Source organism: Trichomycterus rosablanca, chromosome 17 (genome assembly GCF_030014385.1).
Source record: "Trichomycterus rosablanca isolate fTriRos1 chromosome 17, fTriRos1.hap1, whole genome shotgun sequence".
NCBI classification, from domain to species: Eukaryota; Metazoa; Chordata; class Actinopteri; order Siluriformes; family Trichomycteridae; genus Trichomycterus; species Trichomycterus rosablanca.
The window spans coordinates 5,575,007-5,602,937 of record NC_086004.1 but is presented as its reverse complement, the minus strand read 5'-3'; the positions used below and the strand labels follow the sequence as shown (position 1 = coordinate 5,602,937).

General features: G+C 38.9%; 1 protein-coding gene across 1 annotated transcript; it reads right to left on the bottom strand.

Moving 5' to 3' along the window:
• fgf22 (fibroblast growth factor 22) lies at positions 1-27,931 on the bottom strand. Its single transcript, XM_063013066.1, has 3 exons — positions 27,598-27,931; positions 1,850-1,953; positions 1-195 (listed from the first exon to the last, which is right to left on the bottom strand). The coding sequence occupies exons 1-3, from the start codon at positions 27,929-27,931 to the stop codon at positions 1-3; spliced, it is 633 nt and encodes a 210-aa protein (XP_062869136.1).

The following is a 27,931-nucleotide window of genomic DNA, read 5'->3' as shown; positions in this document are numbered from 1 at the left end:
TTATGTGGGAAGCATTGGGAGGAAGTGAGTGGAGGGATGTCTCCGCCGAGCTTTATGGCCTCTCCGTGGCTTTCCTCTGCCATTCAGTGATACAAACATTTGTCTTCCACCATGCTTCCAGCGAAGGGAGGCATACGTGTTGTAGCCATTTTCCTCAATACGCTCCTTGAATTTGCAGCTTGGGTTATATCTTTCCTATAAATAGATGAAGAGCATAAAAGATTTATGACTACATTCATTTTAATAGTTTTTTATGCCAAGGTCCTTTACATTTATCCAGCAATAACATCCGAATCTAAGCTTGATATCAGGAAAAATCTGCATTGACTATTTCTTATCTGTATGCTCTAGTGTGGTGTGCAGATGAGTGCTTATTATCTATTTGTGTTCACAATCCCTTGTTTCTTCTGTAGTTTTAAGGCCATTTGCTAAATTATACTGATCTCTTGCCCATATCTCATGACTGAATGGTACTCTAATCTCAAAAACAAGAGATGCTACAATGACAGTGTTCCCTGGTTTGGGTTTCTATTGGGGGGGGGGGGGGGGGGTATATCAGTGCTATCTCACTGCCTGTAGTACGATAAGATCAGCTCCTCAGTAAGTCCTCTGATTAATAGTCATTAGCGTGTGATTCAAACAGGAATGAAATCAGAGGCTCTCACGCCTTCACTCGATCTCATAGATTGTTTATTTTCAGACCAGGGGGTGGGGAGTGAATGGGATGTCTGCAAGCCAGACTTATCATAGTCGAGTGACTGATTGCCAGGTTGAGATGTGTCATAGAGTTGTTAAAGAGCTTAGGCACCACACACTCATTAAACAAGCCACAAACAACAGTTGGATGGCACGCACAGGACCAGCAGAACCAGGTCTGTCACCAGCAGTAGCCCTTAAGGTGTTCTCATAAATCTCAGCCAGTGTAAGCCAGCTCAGTTAAACACAGTTACATGTATTTTACTACTGCAGCTTTTTCAGTTTAAAGCGTATTTATTGCATTGGTAGTGTAATTCAAATTTCCAGAATTTATGCAATAATTCCCATTAGTAATTGGATTTTAATTCATATTCTAATTTTATCGTTCAAAATCATTCACAGTGGAAAGAGAGCTATTTGTGTGGTAACTGGCAGAACCTCCTTTATTGATGATGTTTTTTCCAGTTGCTAATTGGACTTTTTGGTCTTCCTGCATGATTATTTCTTTTTAGGTCTTTGCACAACTTAGTTGGGTGTACATACATATATATAGACGCCAATGCTGTTTGAGTCTGTGACTTGAACTTTTAAAATTTTGGGTGATGGACTGCTACCCTAATGTTATTAAGTGTCTTAAAACAGTTATGAATTCATTAATACATTAGTAATTGCAAGTCGTCCAGCTAAGCAAAGCAGTGCTTTACAGTTTGGATGAGTGGTGTCCTTTTGAAACATCCACTTTAAAAAAGAATAGCAAGTATTGAATATCCTAAATGTTTTTAGGCATTTTTACATACTTTTACAGCAGGGACTGTGAATGGTGTGTTTATTAAAGAGGCAGGAGGTATGATTATTTGTCTGTTGTTAGTTTTGAAAAGAAAATCAGTCTAATCAGTCTAATCAGCCAATTAGTTCTTAACCTGTAGTTTGTGAGTTATTGGCAGCCTGTGAATTTAGGTGACTTTGATCCTTACATTTAACTATTATTTTTAATGGACTCAAACTAAATACTATCCTTGTGTTAATCGAGGTACATACATACGTACATTGGGGTACTGTACATTAAACTGTCTCAAATGTTTTCTTTATTTCTCACTAAACTGGCCTTTGGCCTTCACAAAATACATTGTAAAATTATGAAATATGTTCTTACCGATCCAAAAAGCGTGCCTTTTTTGGACATGGCTAAGTACAGGCCAGTGCTGACAGATTTGATGGCAACAACTCCCACGCTAACAGATCGGATTTCCATCAGACCTGGAGAAGAAAACAGGGGACATAGGAATGAGTTAGGGGAGGTGAAGTCTCGCCATCAAAAACAACTCCATCATTACAGATTAGAAAAACAGACACACATATGTTTCGGGGATATTTTTCGTCCGAATAGTAAAAATAATGGGCAAACCACAATAGTCCTTAATAATAGGTTTAACAAATGACCATGCATGTGTCTGCTTATGTACCTGTAGCTGAGAGCAGTCAGTTGCCATAAACAAAAATAAATAAATAAAAATAATAAATAAACTGGCATGTAAGAATAAATGTGGGTAAATGTAACCACTGGAGGATTTGACAGTGTTTATTTTAACAGTGTTAAAAAAAATAATACACACTAAAAGTTGGGAATCCCACTTCCAGAGGATCAGAATCAAGTGATTTTCCTGCTGCATTTGTAAAGGTGTAAGAACCTTCAGCCAGTTGAAAGGGCACATCATATGGGGAGAGGGGGTTTGCAAAGCAGTTTGGGAAAGTAATTCCCCTGAATGTCCAAAAGCACCTAAAACCTCCACCGGCCTGGTGGTGGCTAGTAAACATATTAAAATAAATATAGGCGGAACTTCAACTCCGGTGCTGGAGAGAAGAGATCATTGTGTGTATGAGCATCATGATAGCAGATTCAGAGTTTCAAATGGAATATCACTGTACGTATAATTATACCAAATAAGAACTTAGTAGTGCATCCGTATTAAAATTGTAATTAGTGCAATGATATGCAGTTTGGGAGATATGCAGTTTGTCTCTTGTTTTAGGAGGAACTCTAAAGATGCAGTGTTGAATGGTAGTAAAGCTAAACTACATTTTCTGGAATTGGAAAACGTACATCCACATAGAATAGAATAAGCACGGATGAGTCTAATGCAGCAAAACTGCAACTTTAAATGAATGTATATTAAAATCTGCTCATTGTAAATGCTGTTTACTCCGATAATAATGAAAGGGTTATACACCAAAACATGCAGAATAGACAGCAGATATTGTTATAAAGGTTTAGGTTTTTAGAAGGCCTTACATAAAGTGTGCTTTTACTCTTGAGAATTGCATGTTTACTACTTCACCTCATTTAGACTGCTTTTGGATGTAGATCCCAGTGGATCTACAACAGACACAATTGGTTGTGTCTGAAAAAGGGAAGGTTGAATAAGGTTTCTCCTGACTGCTGCTGCAACAGCAACTCTTGCTGTCTGCTCGAGGCACCAGCATGAGTAGTTCAAGTACACACAGTGCACACTGTAAATCTGTAGTACTCTTAGGGAAAACTCACTACTAGCTGGTGCAAAGAATTTATCTCTCTTTCTTTCCCATCAGACTTATTCTACCCAATTAAGGATATGTGTAAATTCATAACTACAGAATTCTGTATACACATTTACAGTATATCCAGTATTTTGCATTATGTGGTGGTTGGTTTCAAAAGCTTCTAAAAAGCACATTAGCCATTGCTTCTCCAGGTGGCTGCTGCCATGCATTAAGGGGGGGGAAGGGAGAAGAAGAAAAAGAAGCTGTATGCAGGCCAGGTAAAGTCATCACATTTGGAAACAGAAAGAAGGTAAATAAACAAACTTAACAGATTTTTTCTTTACGTATGGGTAAAGACAGTCTAGCCCTAGTTTCACCCTAAACTGACAGATCATGCAGGTAGTGTCCACCAGCTGCAGAACCAATTTATCATTATATAAAGACTTGTGTTTTTATTTGCATGTTTCCCAGTGGTGTTTGCATATATCATAGTGTGCTATCATAATTCCCTTTGCCAGTTCTCTTGATAACTGAGGTTCACAGCAGGTTTATGAGGGCTGAGCCATTTAAATAGAAAGCACTGGTGTCTGAAATGTTTATAATCTGTCATTAGTCATCCAGAGGTGTAACCTGTGGAGTCAGTGCATCTCCTCAGTGCCACATAATCGTCCGGTAGACTTACAGAGTTGCGCATTTGCAGAAGTGAAAGAAGTCAAACATGGTTTGTGAAGCTTTATATTGGTTAGTAAATTCAGTAAAAGTTGGTTTCATAATAATAATATAATAATATATTATAATTTATAATCATATTTGGTCCATGTGATCCATGAAAAAATAATATATTTACTATTAACCATAATTTATAAATCACTTTTTTGTGATTTTAAGATAATATCATGAAATATTAAATACAGGGTATTATTAGTTAAGCATAGGCTAGTCTCGGCTACACAGAGTATTCAGATGGACTGTATTGCTTTAGGAAATTAAGAAACAGAGAAGAAGGAGCTAAACTATTTTAGTTAAACTTTTTAGTTTTAGTTAAACTTTTAACAATTTTGTAGTCAATTTGTAACTTTGCACTTAGCAAATGTAAACTGACCACAACTACAACCTGTATTTATTATTTTTTCTTGAAGTCTTCCAGACACATTAGTCACAACAATCAAATGAGCTTGTCTTTGCCATTGCTTAGTCAACTTTGGTTTAGCTAAATCTGTATAAACTTCTCCTATGCTCTTCTTTTTGATTTTTTCTTCTTTTTTTCCTTCTCTTTTATCTTCCACCCCAAATGGATTTTGGAATGAAGCCCATCTTTAGATCATTTGGTCTTTTTTTTACCTTGAAGAAGGGGTAAAAAGAAAAGCTGGGCAAAAAGAGTACTCACTGGGTTTCTTTTGTCGGAATTAAAGTTGGATAAGAAGTAGGGGTGGGCTATGGCTTGTACATGGTATTAAGACGACCTTAGTAGTAGAGGGTTTCAGGGGTCATTGGGGTCATAAAATTATGTTTCTTTCAACTGGCCCTTTGCTCCCAATAGGCCTTTGTTATCTACCTGAGATCTGGAAGGACTATTACTTACTCTGACAAGGCCTTATTAATGACCCAGCTTTTGTAGTAAAGAGCAAGGTTCCTCCCACCTCATTTAAGCGGAAAAAAGGGGGAAGACTGGATAGAAAATTGGGCAAAGTTTCTCTAGCTTTTCCCAACTAGCTTGGAGGTCTTTAAAATCTTAGGTCGTCCCCTTTCAGCATCACTCTCTGGCCTGTTGCCCCGCCAAGAAAAAGCATGGGAATCTCTATGATCCAACAGTACGCTTGCCCTTGATTGACATACCTTTTCAATTATTTCACAGTTTGCTCAGAGAGGGCACTGTTTTTTTTCTCTGCTCCTTCTTTTTCTCTTTTATTCCTCTCATTCAAAACACAGGCTTTTCATGTCTGGTTCCTCGCCGCTGGGCCTAATGGCCATGACCAGGACCTTTGATCTGATCTGCCTCTGCGGATGTGCACCCGAGCAGGCTTCTGTCTCAGTCTGTGTGTGGTGAGATCTCACACTATAAAAGACCACGGCTACTGCTATGAACAGCCTGGTGACAGCTTATGAGGGCTACTGTTTCAGACTGCGCTTAGAGGAAAAAAAATTCTCTCTTTAAACCGACTTTGTAAAAGTTACTTGAGAGAGAACTGAGAGAGAACTAATATTTTGTCAGCAGGAATTTTATCTTTAAAGGGCAGAGAGTTGATGTAGTAAGTGGTGATGATTGTGAACAGTTTAGGGATTTGAGTTCAAACATTGCATTCTGAACCTTTATGTCAGAAGCATGTTTAGTCAGTGTCTTCATGTTTTTGTCAGGTTCTCCGATTTCCTCTCACGAAATGCAAAAATTGCACTGATTCTAGGTATGCTTCAGTAAATGGGTGCTCTGTGATAAATTGGTGCCCTGTTCAGTTAATCACAACCTGGTCAGAATGGTCAGTGGTTCATCAGTTTGTAGCAATTACTAGCAAAAAGACTTCTTTCTTGGACCAATCTAATGATATTTAAGCAATAGAACATGAGAGGGAGTGTGTTATCGCGAATAACATCATGGCTGTGATTCGGTCGCAGCCGTGATGTTATTCGCGATAACACACGACCTCAAGTGTTCTATTGCTTTTATACAACAGTTTTTACAAAATAAAGAAAGAAAATAAATCAAAGAAGCCCTGAATTTTATAATAAATATGCAAAAGGTTCCACAACGAATATAAAGTTTAACACTACAAAGCAAACATCCCAAGTTGCAAAAACTCATTTCAGGGAGGTAAGAACAACAAGAAGAAAAAGTCAAGAACCTCCGAAGAGAAAAAAAGAAACAAAAAAACATCTCGCACACACCAAAGGATATAGGTGAGAACAGAACTTTTAGGAGCTGCTAACTGGGCTATTAAGCTAACTGTTCGCGTTACAAACACATTAATGTTCCCTACATAGTGCACTAGATTTTGTATCGGATAACATTCATGTTCACTACATAGTGCACTAGACAATATATTAGACAATTCATTTATGTTCCTTACACAGTGCGCTAGATTGTATATCAGATAACGGATTTAAAACGCGATCGGGAAAAAAAGGCTGTGTCGCCTGCATGCGCGTTTGCGTGCATGAAGCTTGTCGTTACTGGCAACGCGTCAGCGGAGTAATACAGTTGTGGTGTGAAAAGACCGTGCTGTTATCACGAATATCAGCACAGTTAGAACGCTTCTCAACCAATCAGATTGTAAGGTCGGAACTACCTGTTGTATATACTGTATATATATATATATATTTTTTTTTTTATATATATTATAAAGTTATCTTATTCAAGATTTTAAATAGCTGCTCTGCTAAATGTATCTGAAACTAAATTATGAAGAGTTCAAGCTCTTTGAAAGAAGCTTTTTTAAGTATTTCATTAGAATAGTGTATTTTTTGCAATATGAAAATTATATACACCGATCAGCCAACATTATAACCACCTCCTTGTTTTTACACACGTCCATTTTATCAGCTCCACTTACCATACAGAAGCTCTTTGTAGTTCTACATTTACTGACTGTAGTCCATCTGTTTCTCTGCATGCTTTGTTAGCCCCCTTTCATGCTGTTCTTCAATGATCAGGACTCTCCCAGGACCACCACAGAGCAGGTATTATTTAGGTGGTGGATCATTCTCAGCACTGCAGTGACACTGACATTGTGGTGGTGTGTTAGTGTGTGTTGTGCTGGTATGAGTGGATCAGACACAGCAATGTCACTGCTGGTCTGAGAATAGTCCACCAACCAAAAATATCCAGCCAACAGCACCTCGTGGCAGCGTCCTGTGTCCACTGATGAAGGTCTAGAAGATGATCAACTCAAACAGCAGCAATAGATGAGCGATCGTCTCTGACATCTACAAGGTGGACCAACTAGGTAGGAGTGTCTAATAGAGTGGACAGTGAGTGGACACGGTATTTAAAAACTCCAGCAGCGCTGCTGTGTCTGATCCACTCATACCAGCACAACACACACTAACACACCACCACCATGTCAGTGTCACTGCAGTGCTGAGAATGATCCACCACCTAAATAATACATGCTCTGTAGTGGTGCTGTGGGAGTCCTGATCATTGAAGAACAGCATGAAAGGGGGCTAACAAAGCTACAAAGTGCTTCTATATGGTAAGTGGAGCTGATAAAATGGACAGTGAGAATACATTTACATGAGTGTAGAAATTAGGAGGTGGTTTTAATGTTATGGCTGATCGGTGTATGTTCTTCTACAAAATGATTACTAAATAAATCAAACATGGATGCTGCATCTGCTAGCTTTACTTTAAATTTTTACTCTGAATTATACAACCCCTGGCAAAAATTATGGAATCACCACTCTTGGAAGATGTTCTGTCAATTGTTTAATTTTGTAGAAAAAAAATAAATCACAGACATGCCACAAAACTATCATTTTTCAAAATGTCAACCTTCTGGCATTAAGAAACAATAAAAAAAAGAAACAAATATAATAGTTGTGGTCAGTCACAATTGCTTTTTTTAGATCAAGTAGAGGAAAAAAATATGGAATCACTCAAATCTGAGGAAAAAATTATGGAATCACTCTGTAATTTGCAGTTTAAAAACAAAACATCTGCAGCAGATTAGATTTGCTAATTATTCTTCAGTTTAAAAAGAGTGCTTACACCTCGGAGAGCTGTTGCACAAAGCAGATTGTCATGAATCATGGTTCCAACACAAGATATGTCAGTTGAAACAAATGAGAGGATTATAAAACTCCTTCAAGAAGATAAATCATTGTGGAATGTCGCAAAAGATGTTGGTTGTTCCCAGTAAGCTGTGTTTAAAATCTGGACCAAGTACAAACAAAATGGGAAGGTTGTAAAAGGGAAGCATACTAGTAGACCAAGTAAGACATCAAAGCATCAAGATAGAAAACTTAAAGCAATATGTCTTGAAAACAGAAAATGCACAACAAAACAAATGAGAAACAAGTGGCCGGAAAGTGGAGTCAGTGTCTGTGACTGAACTGTAAGAAATCACCTAAAAGAAATGGGATTTACATACAGAAAAGCCAAACAAAAGCCATCATTAACACCTAAAAAGAAAAGAACAAGGTTAAAGTAGGCTAAAGAAAAGCAATCGTGGACTGTGGGTGACTGGATAAAAGTGAACTTCAGTGATGAATCGCGAATCTGCATTGGGCAAGGTGATGATGCTGGAACTTTTGTTTGGTGTCTGTCCAATGAAATTTATGAAGATATCTGCCTAAAGAAAACATGTTAATTTCCACAGTTGTTGATGATATGGGCCTGCATGTCGGGTAAAGGCACAGGGGAGATGGTCTTCATTAAATGCCAAAGTCCACATTGAAATTTTGGATGCTTTTCTTATTCCATCAGTTGAAAGGATGTTTGGTGATGATGACTTCATTTTTCAAGATGATAATGCATCTTGCCATAAGGCAAAGGACGTGAAAACTTTCCTTCAAGAAAACATATAATGTCAATGGCATGGCCTGCAAATAGTCCGGATCTCAATCCATTTGAAAATCTCTGGTGGAAATTGAAGAAAATGGTCAATGACAAGGTTCCAACCTGCAAAGCTGATCTGGCAACAGCAAGAGACAGTTGAAGGCAGATTGATGAAGAATACTGTTTGTCATTAGTTAACTCCATGCCTCAGAGAGTTTAAACCATTATAAAAGCCAGAGGTGGTGCAACAAAGTAATAATGGTGCAGTGTTTTCTAATGATTCCATAATTTTTTCCTCAGATTTGAGTGATTCCATATTTTTTTCCTCTACTTGATCTAAAAAAAAGCAATTGTGACTGACCACAACTATTATATTTGTTTCTTTTTTTATTGTTTCTTAATGCCAGAGGGTTGACAGTTTGAGAAATGATAGTTTTGTGGCATGTCTGTGATTAATTTTTTTTCTACAAAATTAAACATTTGAAAGAACATCTTCCAAGAGTGGTGATTCCATAATTTTTGCCAGGGGTTGTAGTCAGCGGCTCTTGTGAGGTTACCGTGTTTATACTTTGACCACTAGAGGGCAATACCTTTCGTTCCAATATAAAAAAAAAGATGGTTTGGTAGCATGTTTAGCATGTATGCTAACTGGTTGTTTTTGAGTTTGGTTTATTGACTAAACCAGTTATCATGTCGCCCTTAAAGACTTTATTGAATTTAAAAAGAAGAAAATGGTTTCTAAAATGACTTACTAAATGGATAAATAAATGGATGCAGCGTAGATACAGCATACTACACACCAACCATAAAGACATAAAGTAAGAGTAATCTGTGCTGTGTTTGACATGGAATTTTTACTGACTTTTATTTAGGATATATTTGTTAGGTTTGCACTTATTAAACATTTGGATGATTTCTGTTTGTATATTACTTAAAAATGACATAAAATCAGTTAAATATAACCTCCGCTTTCACTGTACTGTCATTTCTATTCTTAAGCAAAAGTCATCAGAAATGGTAAGATATTGGTATTTTCTATTGCTGATACTGCACTTGAGTATTGAAACAACACTAGTTAGATGCTTTGCAATAATGAAGATGACAGGGTGTCAGGCATAACATAGAGTCTGGCAGGTAGCGTGAACTTGTGATCTTTAATTTCTGGAATTTACAGCTTACACATTGGTGGTTTGTTCATTATTTTTTTAAAGACAAACTTCTTTTGACAATGTCACATTTAGTAAAATTTAACAGCTTTGCCAAGCATTCTGTCTTACTTAATAAATGTCTTAAGGCTATAATATAAAACACCTGTCTGTTGCCCAGTTTCTTTCTCTTTTCTTGTCCTTCATCATGTAACGAAGTATTAAAACATGTCACATTCACTCAAGTTTTACTGACCATAAAAAAAACAAGCAATATTTAAAGCATCAATGAATTCCGCCTTGGAAACTGCATTTAACTGTTGTTTTTTCCTCTTCATGTCTATCACTGTGTTTCTTTCTTGACCTTATTACATATTCTGGTAACCAGTAAAGTAGCAATCACAGTTCATGCTGCTACTCTAAGCTAAATTCATAAAGGTAATCAATGTTGCTTGTAAAGTAGTACACTTCATGACGTTTTGTATATATTAGGCTCGTAATTAGGGCAGTACGAGCTGGCAGCAGTGGCTGCGGGAGGCTTTGTGCTCAGACGAAAGTGCTTTCTCACACTTGGGTGATGTTCTTGCTCACACAATCCGATGCTTGTATGGTTTCTGGGGCCTGCCCTCGGCCTCGTTCCCCCTTTATGCCTTGCTGAATGCAGGCTCTGGGGATTAGCCAGGTCCTTCAAAGGCCATTAGTGGCAGTGACAGGTATCCAATTACCCCCTGCACACACACAGACGAGACAGGTGAGATGCACAGAGGCCAGGCATGAAAGCAGAGGTCATGTGGGGACAAAAAAGACCTGACCAGGACTGAGAGCTCTCTCCACTTTACCTTCACATTTTGTGTTTTCCTGCTTTGTCTGTTACTTTAATCTCATACAGCCAAATACTTCCCAAACCTGGAAAAGTACATTTTGATCTGCTAATGAGCTAAAGTTAACACTTGTTAGACCTTCCACATTTCACGTTTGATTCTTGTGTGTTAAACAATGTTGTTGATGGTTTAGTATTATTAGGCAACTCTTATGATGGTCAAGTCCCACTTAACAGGTGCATACAATCAGGCATACAGCCATGCCATCTCCTTAAATAAACAGTTTCACTTTGGCACTGCCACCTATTCGCCAAGTCAGTTTGCCAAATGTTGGTCTTGCTATGTTAACTTGGTCTGTTTTGCTATGTTTACCTTGTCTTATATTTGTGCTTATTAAGTCAAAATGTGTAGGTGCAACAGTAACCATGAAGTGACAGACCGCACAAGCTCTCAAAACAGAATTACAGAAGCATTTCAATTTGTCATTGGTTACAGATTTCCAGGTTTTAACTGCCCAAGTACTGATAGTTGGGATTAATACTAAATGGCTGAGAAGCTGCATGTGAGCTTAAACCCACCTTATTTGATGTTAAGCGTTGACTGCAGTGGTGTAAATACACTACTGCTGGACTCTGGAGCAGTAACCCTCTGTAGTGTTAAATTGACAATAAAGTGACAATTTTTGGTTTCACATAAGCCAGGAGAATGATGCATGCTCCAGTGGATAGTGTCACATGTAAAGTTTGATGCATGGTAAATAGTGTTCCAGGGTGTTTTTAAACCATTCATCATGACAACACAGCTGTGCAAAAGCTTAAGTAAAAAGGTTGGCAAGTTATGTGTGGACTCTGCACAAAGCCCTGACCTTAACCCCGTCCAACACCCTTGGCATAAATTGTGAGACAGGCCTTTACTTAAGTTAGGGTTTAACTTGCAAATACTCAGTCATGTTCCAAAATGTACTGGAAAGCATTTCCAGACACAACTGGAGTTACAGCATTAAAACATCAAAGGAGGTACCAAGTCTATATCAAGGGCACATAATTTACAAATGTTTAAAAAATATGGGTGTGATGTTTGGTCTCCACAGCCGTTTAAGCTTTGGATATTGATTTGCAATATATGGACATGCAGTTTTGTCTACGAATAAGACCTACTTCAGTTGTATCCCCTCAAAACCCTCAGAGAGAAAAGGAAGTCTTTCATTAGTCAATTACAGGGCCAGATAAAGAGGCCACTTCCAGAGTCAATGGTCCTGGGGTCAGAGGTTGAACGATACCATCATTCACTCAGACAAGTGCACAGAGCTGATTTAAACACTCTTAATAGACACAATCAGTCTGCACTCATCTATGGACTTCCTGAAGTACAGATTAAAGACAGTGACAGATAAACCTCTGTAGCAGGGCTAACAGCAATCTGATCTCTACCATGCGTAAACTGATTATTAGCAGTGTAATCTTATCAGTGTTGTGACTCATAACACTTAACAATGACCGGGGTTACTCTGGATGATTGCAGATATGTGCATTCGCAGTATAGTGTCAAGCAGGCTTACTGTCTGCGTTTATAAAATAAGGTTGACATTTAGTGTACCCTGAACACCACAACAAGGTTTTTGGATGGTTAAATACTCTGATCCACATCACACTGCTAACATTTAAATACTTCTGACAAAAACAAATGATTTGTGGGGTCTGTAGTTTTAGCAGGGGAAGGGGTTTCAGAGATTTTTGGTTTGGTTAAATGTATAGAATTAAATACATGCAAAAACAAATTTTATTATTATTATTATTATTATTATTTTGCTTTTTTAAAAAGCAAGTGGCAAATTGACCAAAACAAAACTTCCGAAAATTACAATGGGGTGGTAGGAAAAATTTAAAGAATCATCACAAGGAGGCATTATGCTTCATTGCATATATGTACACGTGTTTTCTTTGAGACCATTATATTATTATAGATGCTTATTATAGATCGTTTTTAAGCAGTAAAGATGTGGGTAAAGTTAAGGGGCATTTGGGGCAAGTCTATACTGTAGAGTAAACTACTAAAGAGCAAGCAGAGAACAGTCGTTTTTTTTTTTTTTTTACCTCAGGTGTTTTTTGTCTCAGAAATACACTTTGAGGTCAAATGTATGTAGTCACCCCTTCTAATTATTATGTCTGTGTTTTAGCCACAAGTTTTTAAGCACCTTCAAGCTAAATCAGTAGTTCTAATTGTAATAAAGTATTTACATTTCACAACTTTAAGCCTAATGCTATATTGAAATATAGCTGCGTTCTCTTCACTGCTGCATTCTCTTCACTGTAGCTTCCTGTAGCTGCATGCATTCAGTTTAAAACACTGATGCTTGCCTACAAAGCTAAAAATGGACCAGCCCCAAGTTACCTTTGAGGTCTAATCAAACCCTGCTCTGTACCACGCAACCTCCGAGCCACCAGTCTCGCTCGACTTGATCCTCCACCCAGGACTCGAGGAAGACAAGCATCAAGGCTCTTCTCTGTACTGGCACCCAAGTGGTGGAACGAACTCCCCTTGTCTGTCCGAACATCTGAGTCTCTCGCTGTCTTTAAAAAACGATTAAAAACCTTTATCACCTCTTTACTAAGCACTTAAGCTGACTTGTACTCACTTACTTACTAACACTCTTATTCATTTATTGAAGAAAAAAACACACTAACTTTGGTTCTAACAGAGTTTTAGCAGATTTGTGTTCTTGGACTGTTGTTTACTTAAACTAGAGTAATTAAATGTTTACTATGGAAGCACTTCTGTAAGTCGCTCTGGATAAGAGCGTCTGCTAAATGCCGAAAATGTAAATGTAAATAATAAAAAAAATCCCTGGAAATCTTCAGACAGATTCTAACAAACCAGGTCTGCTTGTAAGCCAAAGTTATCTTTATAAATTATTATTATTATGGTATATTTGGATACTTGGCTAACAATTACATGAATCACTAGAAATACGATTATTTAGATTTTAAATGCCTATACTAAAATTTAATTACATTTTATTCTGATTGATGTGCTCCAAGTACCAGCTAGCATTGCACCTGTCTTGACACATTTAACTATTAACTACTGTTAAATAATCTATCATATCTAATGTAAATATTCTAATACTGAAAATTTCTTTCTTTTTATCTGTAGTGTATTGCATAGCTAGCTGACCTGATAAAATGACTGATATTTGAGATGTGTTAAAATTGCATGCATATTGCATAGTGTCAGAATACTATCAGGACCGTAGATTTGGCACTAATTTGATTGTAAACAGCATGTAATTTGGACAGAGCCAGAATGGTGAATCTACCACTCTAAAGAATGGTTGGTCAAGTAAAATCCAAACATCCACTTGTAGTTTAACAGATTTTGTTTTTATTATTGTAATTTCTGAGAAACACAACTATGAGCAGCAGGCAGGGCTCAAGAATTTTAAAAGATTTCTGGACCACTTCAGGTTTGTTTTCCTTCCCCCCACCCACTAACCCACCCCTAATATCAGAGTGTAAGAGTTCTACAGTGAGCTCTCCCTTGGGGCCCAGTGAGGTGAATGGGGTTAAGGAAAATTTGGTCTACTTCGCCTGCTCCTGTGTGGTACTGAATGAATAGTGGGGGAGCCCATGTAGGAACTTTTCTTTAATCAAGGAGAGATTGAGCACCATTGCCTTTAAACCTTGCATCAAAAGGTCTGCGCTGACATTTACGAACAGAATTGATGAGTAGCCTGATCCGTGGATTCCCTTGTTTCCATCAGGTCTTAAAAGGTCCTAGACTTAAGCCTGAGTGCAATGCTGAGGGCACTTAATTACACCAATTTGTTCTTCAGCTGCTTTGTATGTCCAGATGTAACTTCACTGACCAGAATTAGATTTAGGCATTGTAAGATTTGTTAACTGTTTAACCTTCACCTTTACACTATTCATTAGGAATCTGTGCCATTAAAATTTTTATATGACCATATATAAAGCTATAAAGCAGTGTATTATACTTAAGATGGAAATACATTAAGTCAATCTTAAAGCAGTTGGGTTAAAGGTAGTTCAGAAGTATTACTCCGTAAAACCTCTGCAGCAGTCGTCCAGCTGAGCTCTATGTGGCCTACATTGTTGTGGCTGTACATTTAGGGCAATTTAGCAATTACCCTGTAAAGAGCCTCCTGTCTGTGTCAGTATACTTTGTGACTTGCAACGACTATTTCACTTTCCATACTTGTGGACAGTGAAACTTGTCACACATTCTCTATGATGCTGTAAAATGTCACATATCAAATTGCCTCCTTTTAATGTAATCTTCCATTATTTCATCAACCATCTGTATATCTCTGTTACTTTGACATGTTGGTGAAGATTGTGTCCTGTCCCACTAATTTTTTTGACTATAGATACACTCAACAAGCTCTGTTTTTTGTCTCCTGCCCAAATTTAACAGAATCCATGAAGTGGATAAGATTAATTTTTCACTGTAAACAAACCACAAGACCACAAAGATTTGTTTTGAAATAAACACAGACCACCTCTCATAAGTTGTTTTTGTTTGAACTTGAGCGGGATTACTGTGTTCTTCCCTGTCTAAATAAAATCAAGTGAAAACACACCAGGGTTTAATTCACACAAACAAATCCTGCATACGTATATGTAAGCAACCATGATGTTCTAGAGAAACCATTTCCATATGGTTGCCAGTAGTTGTAGGTGTTTGACAAGGTTTGACAGGGTGGCCAGACAAAACATGAAATACACAGATCAGCCATAACATTAAAACCCACCTTTTTTCTACACTTACTGTCCATTTTATCAGCTCCACTTACCATATAGAAGCACTTTGTAGTTCTACATTTACTGACTGTAGTCCATCTGTTTATCTGCATGCTTTGTTAGCCCCCTTTCATGCTGTTCTTCAGTGGTCAGGACCCCCACAGGACCACTACAGAGCAGGTATTATTTAGGTGGTGGATCATTCTCAGCACTGCAGTGACACTGACATGGTGGTGGTGTGTTAGTGTGTGTTGTGCTGGTATGAGTGGATCAGACACAGCAGTGCTGATGGAGTTTTTAATCACCTCACTGTCACTGCTGGTCTGAGAATAGTCCACCAACCAAAAATATCCAGCCAACAGCACCCCGTGGGCAGCGTCCTGTGACCACTTATGAAGGTCTAGAAGATGACCAACTCAAACAGCAGCAATAAATGAGCGATCGTCTCTGACTTTACATCTACATGGTGGACCAACTAGGTAGGAGTGTCTAACAGAGTGGACAGTGAGTGGACACGGTATTTAAAAACTCCAGCAGCGCTGCTGTGTCTGATCCACTCATACCAGCACAACACACACTAACACACCACCACCATGTCAAGTGTCACTGCAGGGCTGAGAATGATCCACCACCTAAATAATACCTGCTCTGTGGGGGTCCTGACCATTGAAGAACAGAGTGAAAGCAGGCTAAAAAGATGGACTACAGTCAGTAATTGTAGAACTACAAAGTGATTCTATATGGTAAGTTGAGCTGATAAACTGGACAGTGAGTGTAGAAACAAGGAGGTGGTTTTAATGTTATGACTGATCAGTGTATACACGACATGCCAGGAGATTAACTTTGTGCTTCTTAAGAAAGTGTCCATAAAGGTTATAGTCAGACTCAGAAAAAGTATTTAAAAGGTTAGCACAATTGTTTATTAGACCAAAAGGGCTTCAATGTTTAAAAAAACCCAAATGTTGCATGCACAAGGCTTTACCTCTTGTTTATTGTAAAATGTGAAAAATCAAAATATTTTCCAGACTTGAAAGAGGGGAAGGGTGGTGGTACATGGCCCAGGTTGTTCCAGATGACTGATCAGACACTGGATGGCCTCTGTTCCATGGTATTTAAATGAGACGACCTAGACAGGGAGGTGACAGATGACACAGCAGTGCCATCAGCTGCCTGTCAAAGCTGTGAAATGGATGCAGCAGTAAGAGAGGTCTTGAACTTAACCCTACCCTCTGCAGGGGGTGTTTGAGACCTGCTTTTCTATCTGGCTCTGGCCTTCTACACTCTACTTCTCTTCCACATCCAAATTTTCTTTTACACCCTAGAGGAGCAACAGACGCAAGCTACCTACTTGTTTATTTGGAATAACTGCCATTCAGACAGTGTCAAATATTCCATTAAAGTAAGTCAAGTATTTCTTAAGGGTAAACAAGGTTTTTTGTGTTGCCAAGTCAAACTTTATAAGACTAGACTTTATTAGATATTAGGAAGAAACAACAGTCAAGCAATTGTATAATGACATTACAGAGGAAGTTTTTGTTGGTTCTTATCACCCAGCTTGATAGCTGTCATTGATTAAATAAAGTGTCCAATTATCGAGGGAAGTGGCCAATAATTCACTTAATTTGAGAGGTAATAGGATAAAATATTCCAACAAATATTCAATTTGGTGGAGGTTGTCCAGGTTGTGTTCCTGTTTTGTGCATAGTGTTCACAGCATAAACCAATTTGGTGAAAATCTGCCATGTGACTGTCACCCTGCCCAGTGTTCCCAGGGTAGGCTCTGGGTTATATATTAGAAAAGGTAACTAATGATTATAAAAAAATTAAGCCAAAGTAGTAAAATAAAAAAAACTATTAAAATACCCAAACACACTAATCCCACAGTATGTAGCAGCTATGTATGTGTTTCATCTGGTAACCTTGGTTTCTGCTGTACATAGAACTCATATACACTGATCAAACTGTCATTCATATGAATACAGAAGAATCTCAGTTATTTAACTTGGCACTGTTACAAAGTCTGTCCCTGATTGGACAATGCACTACCAAGTTTCAAACTGCCTCTAGAAGCAACATCTGCACAAGAACAGTTCATTGGAAGCTTTATGGATTAAATCTCTACCGGGCAGCTACATTTATTTCTAGGAGCACCATGTACGAGGGTTCTTCAAAAAGTTTCCCCACTATTTTAACTCGATTTATTGAAAATTTTAAAAGCAAATGACATCACTTTTCTACATCGTCACCTTCCAAAGTATTTTTCCTAGCATCGTACCAGCTTTTTAATGCCATCAGCAAAAATGTTTTTGGTTGAGCGTGTAGCCACTGATGCACTGCGACTTTCACATCATCATCACATGAAAATCTTTTTTTTTTTCTTAAAGCTTCTTTCAGCATCCAAAAAGGTGGAAATCAGATGGCGCTAAATTCGGACTATAAGCTTCTCTCAGTCTTTCAGACACGACTAATTACTACCCCTCCCACCCTTACCGTTTCCAACCAAAATATAACAGTGTGGAAACTTTTTGAGGATCCCTTGCACAATGTCGATCTTTGGCTAAATTTGGGTAAAACACACAGCCTTCAGAATCCAGAGCAGAGGTAATGCATGCATTCCATGAATCTGAGCTAGGTGGATTGCAGATTGTCCTCACGGTGTCTGGTGCACTCAACCTGTTAGTAAAACTATAAAGGAATTATATTGCACATTATGTCACAGTTTATAACCTCCCCACACACTGTTTATAAATTTGGATAAGTAACTAAGTTCCCTGGGCAAAGATCTGTAATGATTTGCAACAGACCATATGCCAATGTTTCAGTTCAACTTTGTCCTTAGTAACAGAACATTATCAAATGTTTTTGGTGGACATGGATATTAAGACTTTGCAAGTTATAAACAATTAAAATGTGTATATCAGTTTATTTTCAGCAACCACGTCCTGATTTTGGTGATGGTGTACAGACCGCTCACACACGTACACTCATGTCTAGGGCCAATTTTTAGTACTGCGTTCTTTACCTTCTGCATGTTTTGGGAAATTGAAATATAAACAAATAACACCATGAGATTTTATGGATTGGAAATATTTTTGTTCTGTTGGATCTGTAATGCTCCACCGCATATCAAAGCAATTTGTTTATTGATAAAGGTGGTGTCTTTCAGGATGACAGTGCCTACATTAACAGGACAGAAGCAGTTAATGAATGGTAAAAATATGCACATTATATAGTATGTATGCTTTACAGTGACCAGATCCTAATGTAAGTAACGTAACAGCTATGGATGATTTTAAATAGATGTATTAGAAAGTGTTAGCCATCGCCGACAATCCTCCCATACAATTCCAGAGATAAGTACTTTCGCTGGAACAAATGAAGCTATCGCTGGAGTCTATGTCACAACTAAATTAAGCTCTTTTGAGGGTTTGTGGAGTGAGTCCCAAGACCTTACTTAAACACTTTATGCTGGGTTGACATTGGCCATAAAGTGCTTAATTAATTAGCACAAAAATCGTTAAATATGCCAACTGTGACTCTTATTTTTTATAGCTGTCTCTTGTGCCCTTTACAGTCTAATCAGTCAGCCTAATGTACTGCCCAAAGAACACCTCATTGATGGGTGTGCCACACTCTTGCTATCAATGCTCCTTGGAGATAAACAACAAAATAAACGATTGCTGTCATGGCATTTTTGTTTTTAATTAAGAATGCATCAAAATAATCAAACTGTGTATATCTTGACATATGAGTCTGCCAATTTTGAGTATGGCATCTCACCCTCTGAAATGTTAAATCACCACTTTAACCAAAAAATAATCTTAATCACAGTTTGTACAGAAGTTCTGAGAGACTGCAACTTAAAAATCTCACCAGCAAACACATGGGAATCCTCAGTAGTCACAAAACGTCAGCTTTCAAAAAATACTGTCTGGTTTAACCTGTGTTGTAATAAAAAGGTCAATTTAGAGCTCCAACAGAATTTAAGATTTCCCACATTTTCCCACAGAGTGCACTAAAGAGATGCTGCCAGTACTTTAGGCCTGACACACAGCGGCGGGGACTGCCAATGCCAGCTTGCCATAATTCATTTGACCTCACAAACCAGGGAGAATGACAGTGTTTCTTTTGGCAGATGCTAAGCATATGGTGTCGAATGAGTATGCCTAGCTGTATATTCCCAGCTGATCTAATTAATACCTCTTTCACATCCTGCATAAAATGTTACAATAACAGGGCCAATTACTTTTCATTGAAGGGGAAATTTGGGATTGGCTAGTTCTTGTTCAGCATTAGTGCTTTGCTGGCATTGTTTGTGTAGTGAAGCAATGCATGTTTAAATACCCCTGAATGTGTCAAATTAAACTGTTAAAACAACCTATTTAAATAATAAATTGGTCAGTGTGTGTAGTAGGTTTTACTGTATCACACTAACTTTTTCTATAAATACATTTAACCTCAGAAAATCACTGTGTAAACCAGGGGTGTTTGAACTATGGTTTGTTTAAATTGGCCTTTTTTGTTTCCTCCCATTTTCCTCCTGATTTAGCACACTCAATTTGTCTTCCGCTGCTGAAGGATACCCGATTGCATCCGAGGAGAGCACGTCGCTGTACACGCCTGTTCCGCCCTTTTCGCCCCTGCATTCTGCACAGGCGTCTCTTCCGCCAATCAGGGTCCTTACACAGCGTATAAAGACCCACCCACCCACACATAGTCCGGCCCCCACCCTGCAGATACTGTGGCCAATAAGTATCTGCTGCAGGCACTAAGAATTATGCCCACCAGATGGCACCCAGCCGATGACACCGTGTTTCGAACCGATGAGTTCGGAGTCTTGGTGCTGGTGTGCTAGCGGAATATCCCGCTCCGCCACATTTTTAATTGAAACTGCAGCTAATTCTAAAAATATAATGCAATATGGCCCACACATGAAATTTGCTCTTACTGTATTGTATGTATTGCTGTATTGTTATGTAATTTAATTAAATGCCAAGCTTGAAATACACCCATCCCCTTTTCCCCTTATTTTCCTCATTTTATACAGCGCTGAAGGGGGATCACCATCCTGACTAAGCAACAATCTGAGGCTGCTGTTCTGAAAATGAGCTGCCAACCCTTTTTGTAACTAAATAAATGAAAACCCCTTAATCGAAAGCTGTGATTTAGACTGGTTTTTCTTTAAGCAAATTCCATTTTCAAGCATAAATTACTTACATTGGATTGATTTAGCTAATTTTACTACACTAGAGATTAGGCTAAATACCTCACCTCTGATATGTTTTACTGTATGTGGCCCTCAGTGAAAAAAGTTTGGACACCACTGGTGTAAAAAGCAAAACTGGTTATCATTATCAGTCTTTGTTAAGGAAAGACACTTTCATTTTCATCTTATTTTTTTTCAATACACTGAAGAATTTAGATGTAAAGTCTTTATCACACGGCGACATGAAAGCAATGGCCTAAAATAATGTACGAGAACATTTTTAACCGTGCTGGAACGGACAAACCTATGATGCAGTACCCAAGCCATTGAGCCACTACCACCATGGGGTGGCTTTACTTTAGTCCAACTTAACTGGACTTACCTAATTTTAGAGGACTGGCTTCAATATGCTAATGCTAGCTTACTTTATATGTTCATTGAGCAACAACTACAATTCTAAACCATTGCCAAAAGATAGAAGGTAGGTCTTACTCCTAAACAGCCCTGTGTATTAAGCTTGTGAGTCGACTTCATGATGTCCAGCAGGTAAAAGCTCTCAGGTGCCAAAGTGAAACTCAATAAACCTCCTGATGAAGGTTCAGTAACCCAAATTTGGACCTAAGCTTCTAATTGCGACATGCTCTGTTTGTGTCCAGTCATAGTTTGACATGTCATTTGAACAGCAGAGGTTAAACTAATTAAAACATTACTTTTTCTTCACCATTCCCAGGGTGAGTGTCTGATTGTCTCCCTTATCTCTACTTAGTGCCAAAAGCCACTAGCAAGAACTGGACTTTCTGCAGTTTCCCACTGTAGTCAATTACACTGTTTCTTTTTGAATGCATTCAATGAACTCTTTGGCACTGCAAGCATCATGAAGCCACTTTGGACGACATATTAGCAGCATTTCCAGTCTTCACAACAAAGTCTGGAATCATTTAGCTTTCATGTTTGATTAAACAAAACCAGGATCTCTACCGCAGTCTCAGACCACACTGAAATAAAGATTCAATGTGCAAGTCTGATACAAAACCTCTGGAAATCTGCTGCATCCACAGGCACACTGAAAATAAGGTGAATTCTTAGTTCTAAATTTAGGCACCTCACAATATGAATTAGTCCTGCCTTGCTAAAATAGAACTCTTCCAAAAACAATGTGTAAACCATAACAATGACTTAACAATTATAACTGTAAGCAATTTGACTTTGAAGTGTACGGCTACAATACCAATATCAGTTTGGAAGTTTGTATTTAATCCTCACAATGTCCATCAAAAGAAAGCATGTAACCACCAAAGAATTAGTCAACTATTCCCTTATTACTGTCATTTTAATTTCAAATTTATGATTCTGCAAATCCGAGACTTTGTGATTGGACATATTGATTTGAATTGATGCCTGCTAAAACACTTCATCATTTTATACACTGATCAGCCATAACATTAAAACCACCTCCTTGTTTCTACACTCACTGTCCATTTTATAAGCTTTACTTACCATATAGAAGCACTTTGTAGTTCTACAATTACTGACTGTAGTCCATCTGTTTCTCTACATACGTTTTTAACCTGCTTTCACCTGTTCTTCAATGGTCAGGACCACCACAGAGCAGGTATTATTTAGGTGGTGGATCATTCTCAGCACTGCAGTGACACTGACGTGGTGGTGGTGGTGTGTTGTGCTGGTATAAGTGGATCAGACACAGCAGTGCTGCTGGAGGTTTTAAATACCGTGTCCACTCACTGTCCACTCTATTAGACACTCCTGCCTAGTTGGTCCACCTTGTAGATGTAAAGTCAGAGACGATCGCTCATCTATTGCTGCTGTTTGAGTTGGTCATCTTCTAGACCTTCATCAGTGGTCACAGGACGCTGACCACAGGGCGCTGTTGGCTGGATATTTTTGGTTGGTGGACTATTCTCAGTCTAGCAGTGACAGTGAGGTGATTAAAAACTCCATTAGCATTGCTGTGTCTTATCCACCCATACCAGCACAACACACACTAACACACCACCACCATGTCATTCTCACTGCAGTGCTGAGAATCATCCACCACCCAAATAGAACTACAAAGTGCTTCTATATGGTAAGTGGAGCTGATAAAATGGACAATGTGTAGAAACAAGGAGGTGGTTTTAATGTTATGGCTGATCTGTGTATACATTCATTTTTAACTTTGTATACAAGTGAGTGCATAAGTGTCTCCCAAATGTGGATAACCTAAGTCCTATTATACGAACAGTCTTGCTATAATAAATATGTTTTTAATAAATTTGTAATATATTCAGAGTGGACGAGTGGACAATTTTCTTCCTGTGAGTTCAAGTGCAACACGCCCATGAAATCACAGCAAAGAAAAAAGGCAGCATGTAAAGCTAGATGCAGAGCTGTGACGGGAAACTCGGTAAACATGACACAAACCCAGGAAATACAGTGAAAGGTGGAGGGACAGGGAGGAAAGAGCCTGACAAACAGCAAAGTGGGCATATTTTAACATGAGTGAATTTCCTGATTATGTCTGCCGCATGACTTTATTTCCACAAAGTCCAGTGCAATGTCACTATCTGGAACCAAATCAAACGGTTGAGTTGCTAGACACACCCAAGGCTTTAACACTGTGTCTTTTGAAGGTCTCTTTTTTTGTGAAATATTGGTGCTGTGACATAAATCATGAACAACTTTGGCTAAGCCAAAAAAATAGGATGAAAGATTTACATGTTGTTTTAACAGTGACAATTGACCTAAGAGAATATGTTTTACTGAAATTAAAATGATGTTTTATCCTTGCTATTTTTGTATTCGTACCAGGATGGCACTAATTTTTACTGAATGAAAATCCACCTTGCAACATACAGATGTTAAAGGACCTGCTGATCGTGTCCTGGCACCAGATTCTCCTTTAGATGTCTTGTGAAGTCCATGTCCTGGTAGGTCAGAGCTGTTTCAACAACATATTAGCTGGTTGATCCTAATGTTTTAGATCTGACACACACACTGTTTAGTGCCTCTCTGTTGCTGTTCTTTGAATTTGTGGTTCTGCCTTGTCCCCTCAGCTTTTCCTCTCATCTAGGATTGATACAATATTTCCAACCTCAATTAGCTGAGGATCTGTTGACTAATTTCAACTGTTTTTACACCTGAGCAGGCAGGAGTGGGGGCTGGAAAAAATGAGCAGGGCACGGGGGCATGAGCGTGCCATGTTTGACCTAGGTCAGTGTTGACAGACCATGGGGGCTAATCAGAGTACAGGGTGGATGTACTTTCACCGGAAAAATCTGAGCATATAAATACGGCACTACATTTATTTTATGAGCATTAAAATATGAATAATGCCTGGTTCAAACCCTGTCTCCTGTTCTACTTGGATTTTATTTTGGGGAATCCACTTTTGTCCTGTCAGGTTTTAAATGAGTAACATTCGTAACGTACATGATGCCCTGAGAGTAATTATTTTATTTATGCATTTTCTCCCAATTTAGTGTGTAGTCGATTTGTCTTCCGCTGCTGGGGGATCCCTGACTGCAGTCGAGTTAGGTATATTGCTGCTCACGCCTCCTTTGACCATTGTGCAGCCCTTAGCAGAACCATTTTTCACCCATGCATTCTGCACAGGCGCCTCTCTGTCTGCTAATCAGGGTCCTTACACAGCGTTTGAAGAACCCACCCACATAGTCCGGTCATCCCGCCTTAGCAGATACGTGTCCGCTGCAGGCACTGCCGATTATGCCCACTAGATGGCGCCCTCCCCCGGACCCAGACCGGGGAGTTCAGAATCTCGGCGCTGGTGTGCTAGCAGAATGTCCCGCTGCGCCACCTGGGCGTCAAGTGATTTGGATTTTACCCAGGATGGTAAAAGCATTTTTCACATTTTCTTAATTGTCACTAGACAAACATTATGTTTTCCTAATAATATTTAATAATAATAATAAACATTCTGCCAAGGACAAAACAAGCACCAAGCAGAATATGTTGTATTATGGATGATATCCTTTTAGGGCACTTTTGAAAGTTAGGAGAAGGAAAGAAGAAGAAGGTAAGTAAATAATCGAGCAAATTGTTTTGGAGGTCTGCACTGCTTCACCTCACTGAGCCTGGGCTCAACAGCTAAGCAGATCTGACAGGCCTGGAAACTACAAACCCACAAAATTTACAGTTATAAGGATCAGTGGCAGACAGGGGCACTGCCCAAGTCTATTATACCACTGCTCTGGCTGTAAAAATGACCAGACGGAAGGAGGTTGTACAATTATGTACATTCATTTATTCATTTTTACTAACCACTCCATTCTGCTCAGGGTCTCGATGGATCCAATGCCACTCAGAAACGCTGGCCGTGAGGCAGGAATATTCTTTTGAAGGCAAAAATACAGAGCAATAGTATATAGAAAGACTTCGTGACTCCTGCCCACCGTTTTATTCAATGGTAGGTTGGGCCGGCGTTTGTCTCGCTTTCTCAATCCGGCTTGGAGCGGTTGTAGAAATTCTTGTCCCCTTATTTTTCTTTCCTTATTTTCTTTGTGTCCCTTTTATTCAAGGTGATGATTCATTCACCACCTTGTTACGTGTGTATATTTCAACATCCAGGTCTAATGCATTTGTGTCTGTTTACATCCTTATTTGTCTTAATAGAAAGGTTTCCCTTATATTTATTTACCAAACAACCACAAATCTAATCTCACCAATCTAATCTCATTAATTAAAAGACCAAATTTTCGTTACCTGTCAGAGGCTCATAGCTGAGAACTCAATGTGTCTGATAAAACATGACTAGCATAATTATTTAATTCATTTAGTCTTTTATTAATGTATGCATTTAGAATTTGTCTTTTATAATGACTTCCCCATTAATGCAATAAATTAAACATCCATTACATTTTTAACAAATGCATATTGATATGGTTTCTCATAACCTCAAACATTAAAAGTGATTCACAACCTAGAAGTCAACATTTACCTAACCTGACCATGACACCGGTCATTTTCACTTCCTCTCGCCCAATACCCAGTAGCATAAAATTATGTTCATGTTCCTGAAAATTTTGCCCATTTTCATGCAATTTCATGCAACATTATTTACTCTGGACAGCATTAAATCAACAGAGCAAAGCTGTGCTCTCAGCTGGAGCAACTGGTCTGGAGGAGATGATTCACACTGTTTGTGAAAAGGGCACTCGGCAACACGCATAAACACTTACAGTCAAACCCAGCACCGAAAGGTCAAGCCTTGAGCTACGACAGTGTGTCAGTCTTATGGCTGGTAAACCCAAAGCCTGACTGAGGCATAACCTCGCTGACCTCCTGACATGGGATCGATGTCATGTTGTAAAGCTCCAGTTGCTGAAAGATAATGGAGGTAGGTGATGTGTGTTAATAATTTGGTGAGAGCATGCAAGTTCATTGACGTTAGGCGGTTTGGGTGGTTTATTCTGATAGAGGATGTGAAAAACAAACACAAACCTGGTACGTACACTTTTTAGGTGTATGATGATTCAAAGCAGAATTCACCATGCAAAAACAACTTGCTAATTATGAACCTTCTAAAATTCCATTAGTGTAAAAAGCATCATCTTCTCCATCTCTAAAGTCTGGACAAACCTCAAACCTAGTTAGACTTGGAATCTTTTAGATTTTATTCATTTACAAAAAATGAACACAGTAAATCATGTTGCAGCAGTCCAGTACACTTGGCCACCACAGCAAAGACCAAATCAAAAGCCAGATGGGATTTGCCACTTCATGCCACTGTAACAGCAACAGCTGCCTGTTTGATGCACCTTAACGAGTGTTGCTTTAATAGAGTGCATAGTGTGATTCTCCATCTGGAAAAAAATCCCTGCCCATAAGTAAGAAGCAGTCATTTGCTTTACAAATTGGAGGGAGGGGCTGTGTGTTAGTTTGCGGCCCTCCCATTCCACACCAGGCAGTAGTGGAATTCCAGTTGAGTATTAGAAATTACTTAATCGGGAAAAAGGTGACAAAAAGGCAGGAATACAACCCAGCCTTGTTTTTAGCAAGTGGAAGGAAATCATGCTGCCTTGTGGAAACCCATGCAGACGACATGGCAAAACATCACAGTAAATACAAGGTCTGCTCCAGGAACACAGAAACAAGGCAGGAACGAGACTGTCCAATATGGTGCATATATGGTACCTACTACTTCGTTCTTATTCACTCATGGAGGGACACAGAGTAGCCATTCCACCTACTGACATGTTTTAGGAGATAAGAGAAACAGAATATCCGGACAAAACCCTCACAGACCCTCAAAGATCACCTGCTTCTCTTTGCAGTGACTTTACATGTGGGCACAAGGCTGGAATACACTCTGAATAGGACAGCAGTCCATCATGATGCACCACAAACTTCATTCATTTGCACTCATTCACAATTATGGCTTATTTAGAATGGGAATTAAACTTAAGCATAAACACGTAAACACCAACACTACTTGCTGTCCTGTGTAACTACATAATGCAAGGTCAAACTATGAGAATGACAGTATAGAATATCCTGACAAAAATACTACTGTACAACTAAAGCATAACCACATTTTCTCTGGTCAGGTGGCCATGTAGTGTAGATTTAGCTGGCAAATACTGCAAGTGAATGACTTAGGCAGCCTTTCCACAAAATCAAAACCCTCACTCCATGTTTTTGTAGTCCTGGCCAACCAAGACATTTATTTCCTTGACTGCACTGGAAACATTGCTACAACTTTCCTAGTCGTCAATTCCTTTACTCGTCTGGTATTCTGGATACTACCTAGATTTGCCTTGCCTCTCAAAAACATGACAGAAATTAAGGATGATATCTAATGACCTGAGCAAAGGCAGAGGAATCCCAAGCAGTAAAACAACCATAAAACTAGATAAAACAGCAAGTGCATGGCAATAAAAGCGAAGGCTGCAACATTGTGAACTCCACACCCTTTCTAAGACACAAACATCTGTCATTTACTCACTGTCAGGATAGTTTTTGCGTCGAGTACCATCCACCTTGCCTGTCTTGTCAATGCAGAGGAAGAACTTGTTTGCAGAGTAAAGGCGCCGCAGACGCACGTCACCCTCCAGGTGGTTGTAGCTGCGCGTATGTCGCTCAAGAGTCCACGAGCAGTTGGTGCTCCGTGCCAGCACATGCAGCGGGTCATGACCCAGACTGGAGGGACATCCAGCAAAAACCAGGCTGGCCAAAAAGAGCAAGAACAGGAAGGCCAAACGAACGCATGGCTGAAGAGACAGCCCGAGATGGTCCGAGCCAACGGAAGTGACAGCGATGGTGGCTGTCCATTTGCACAT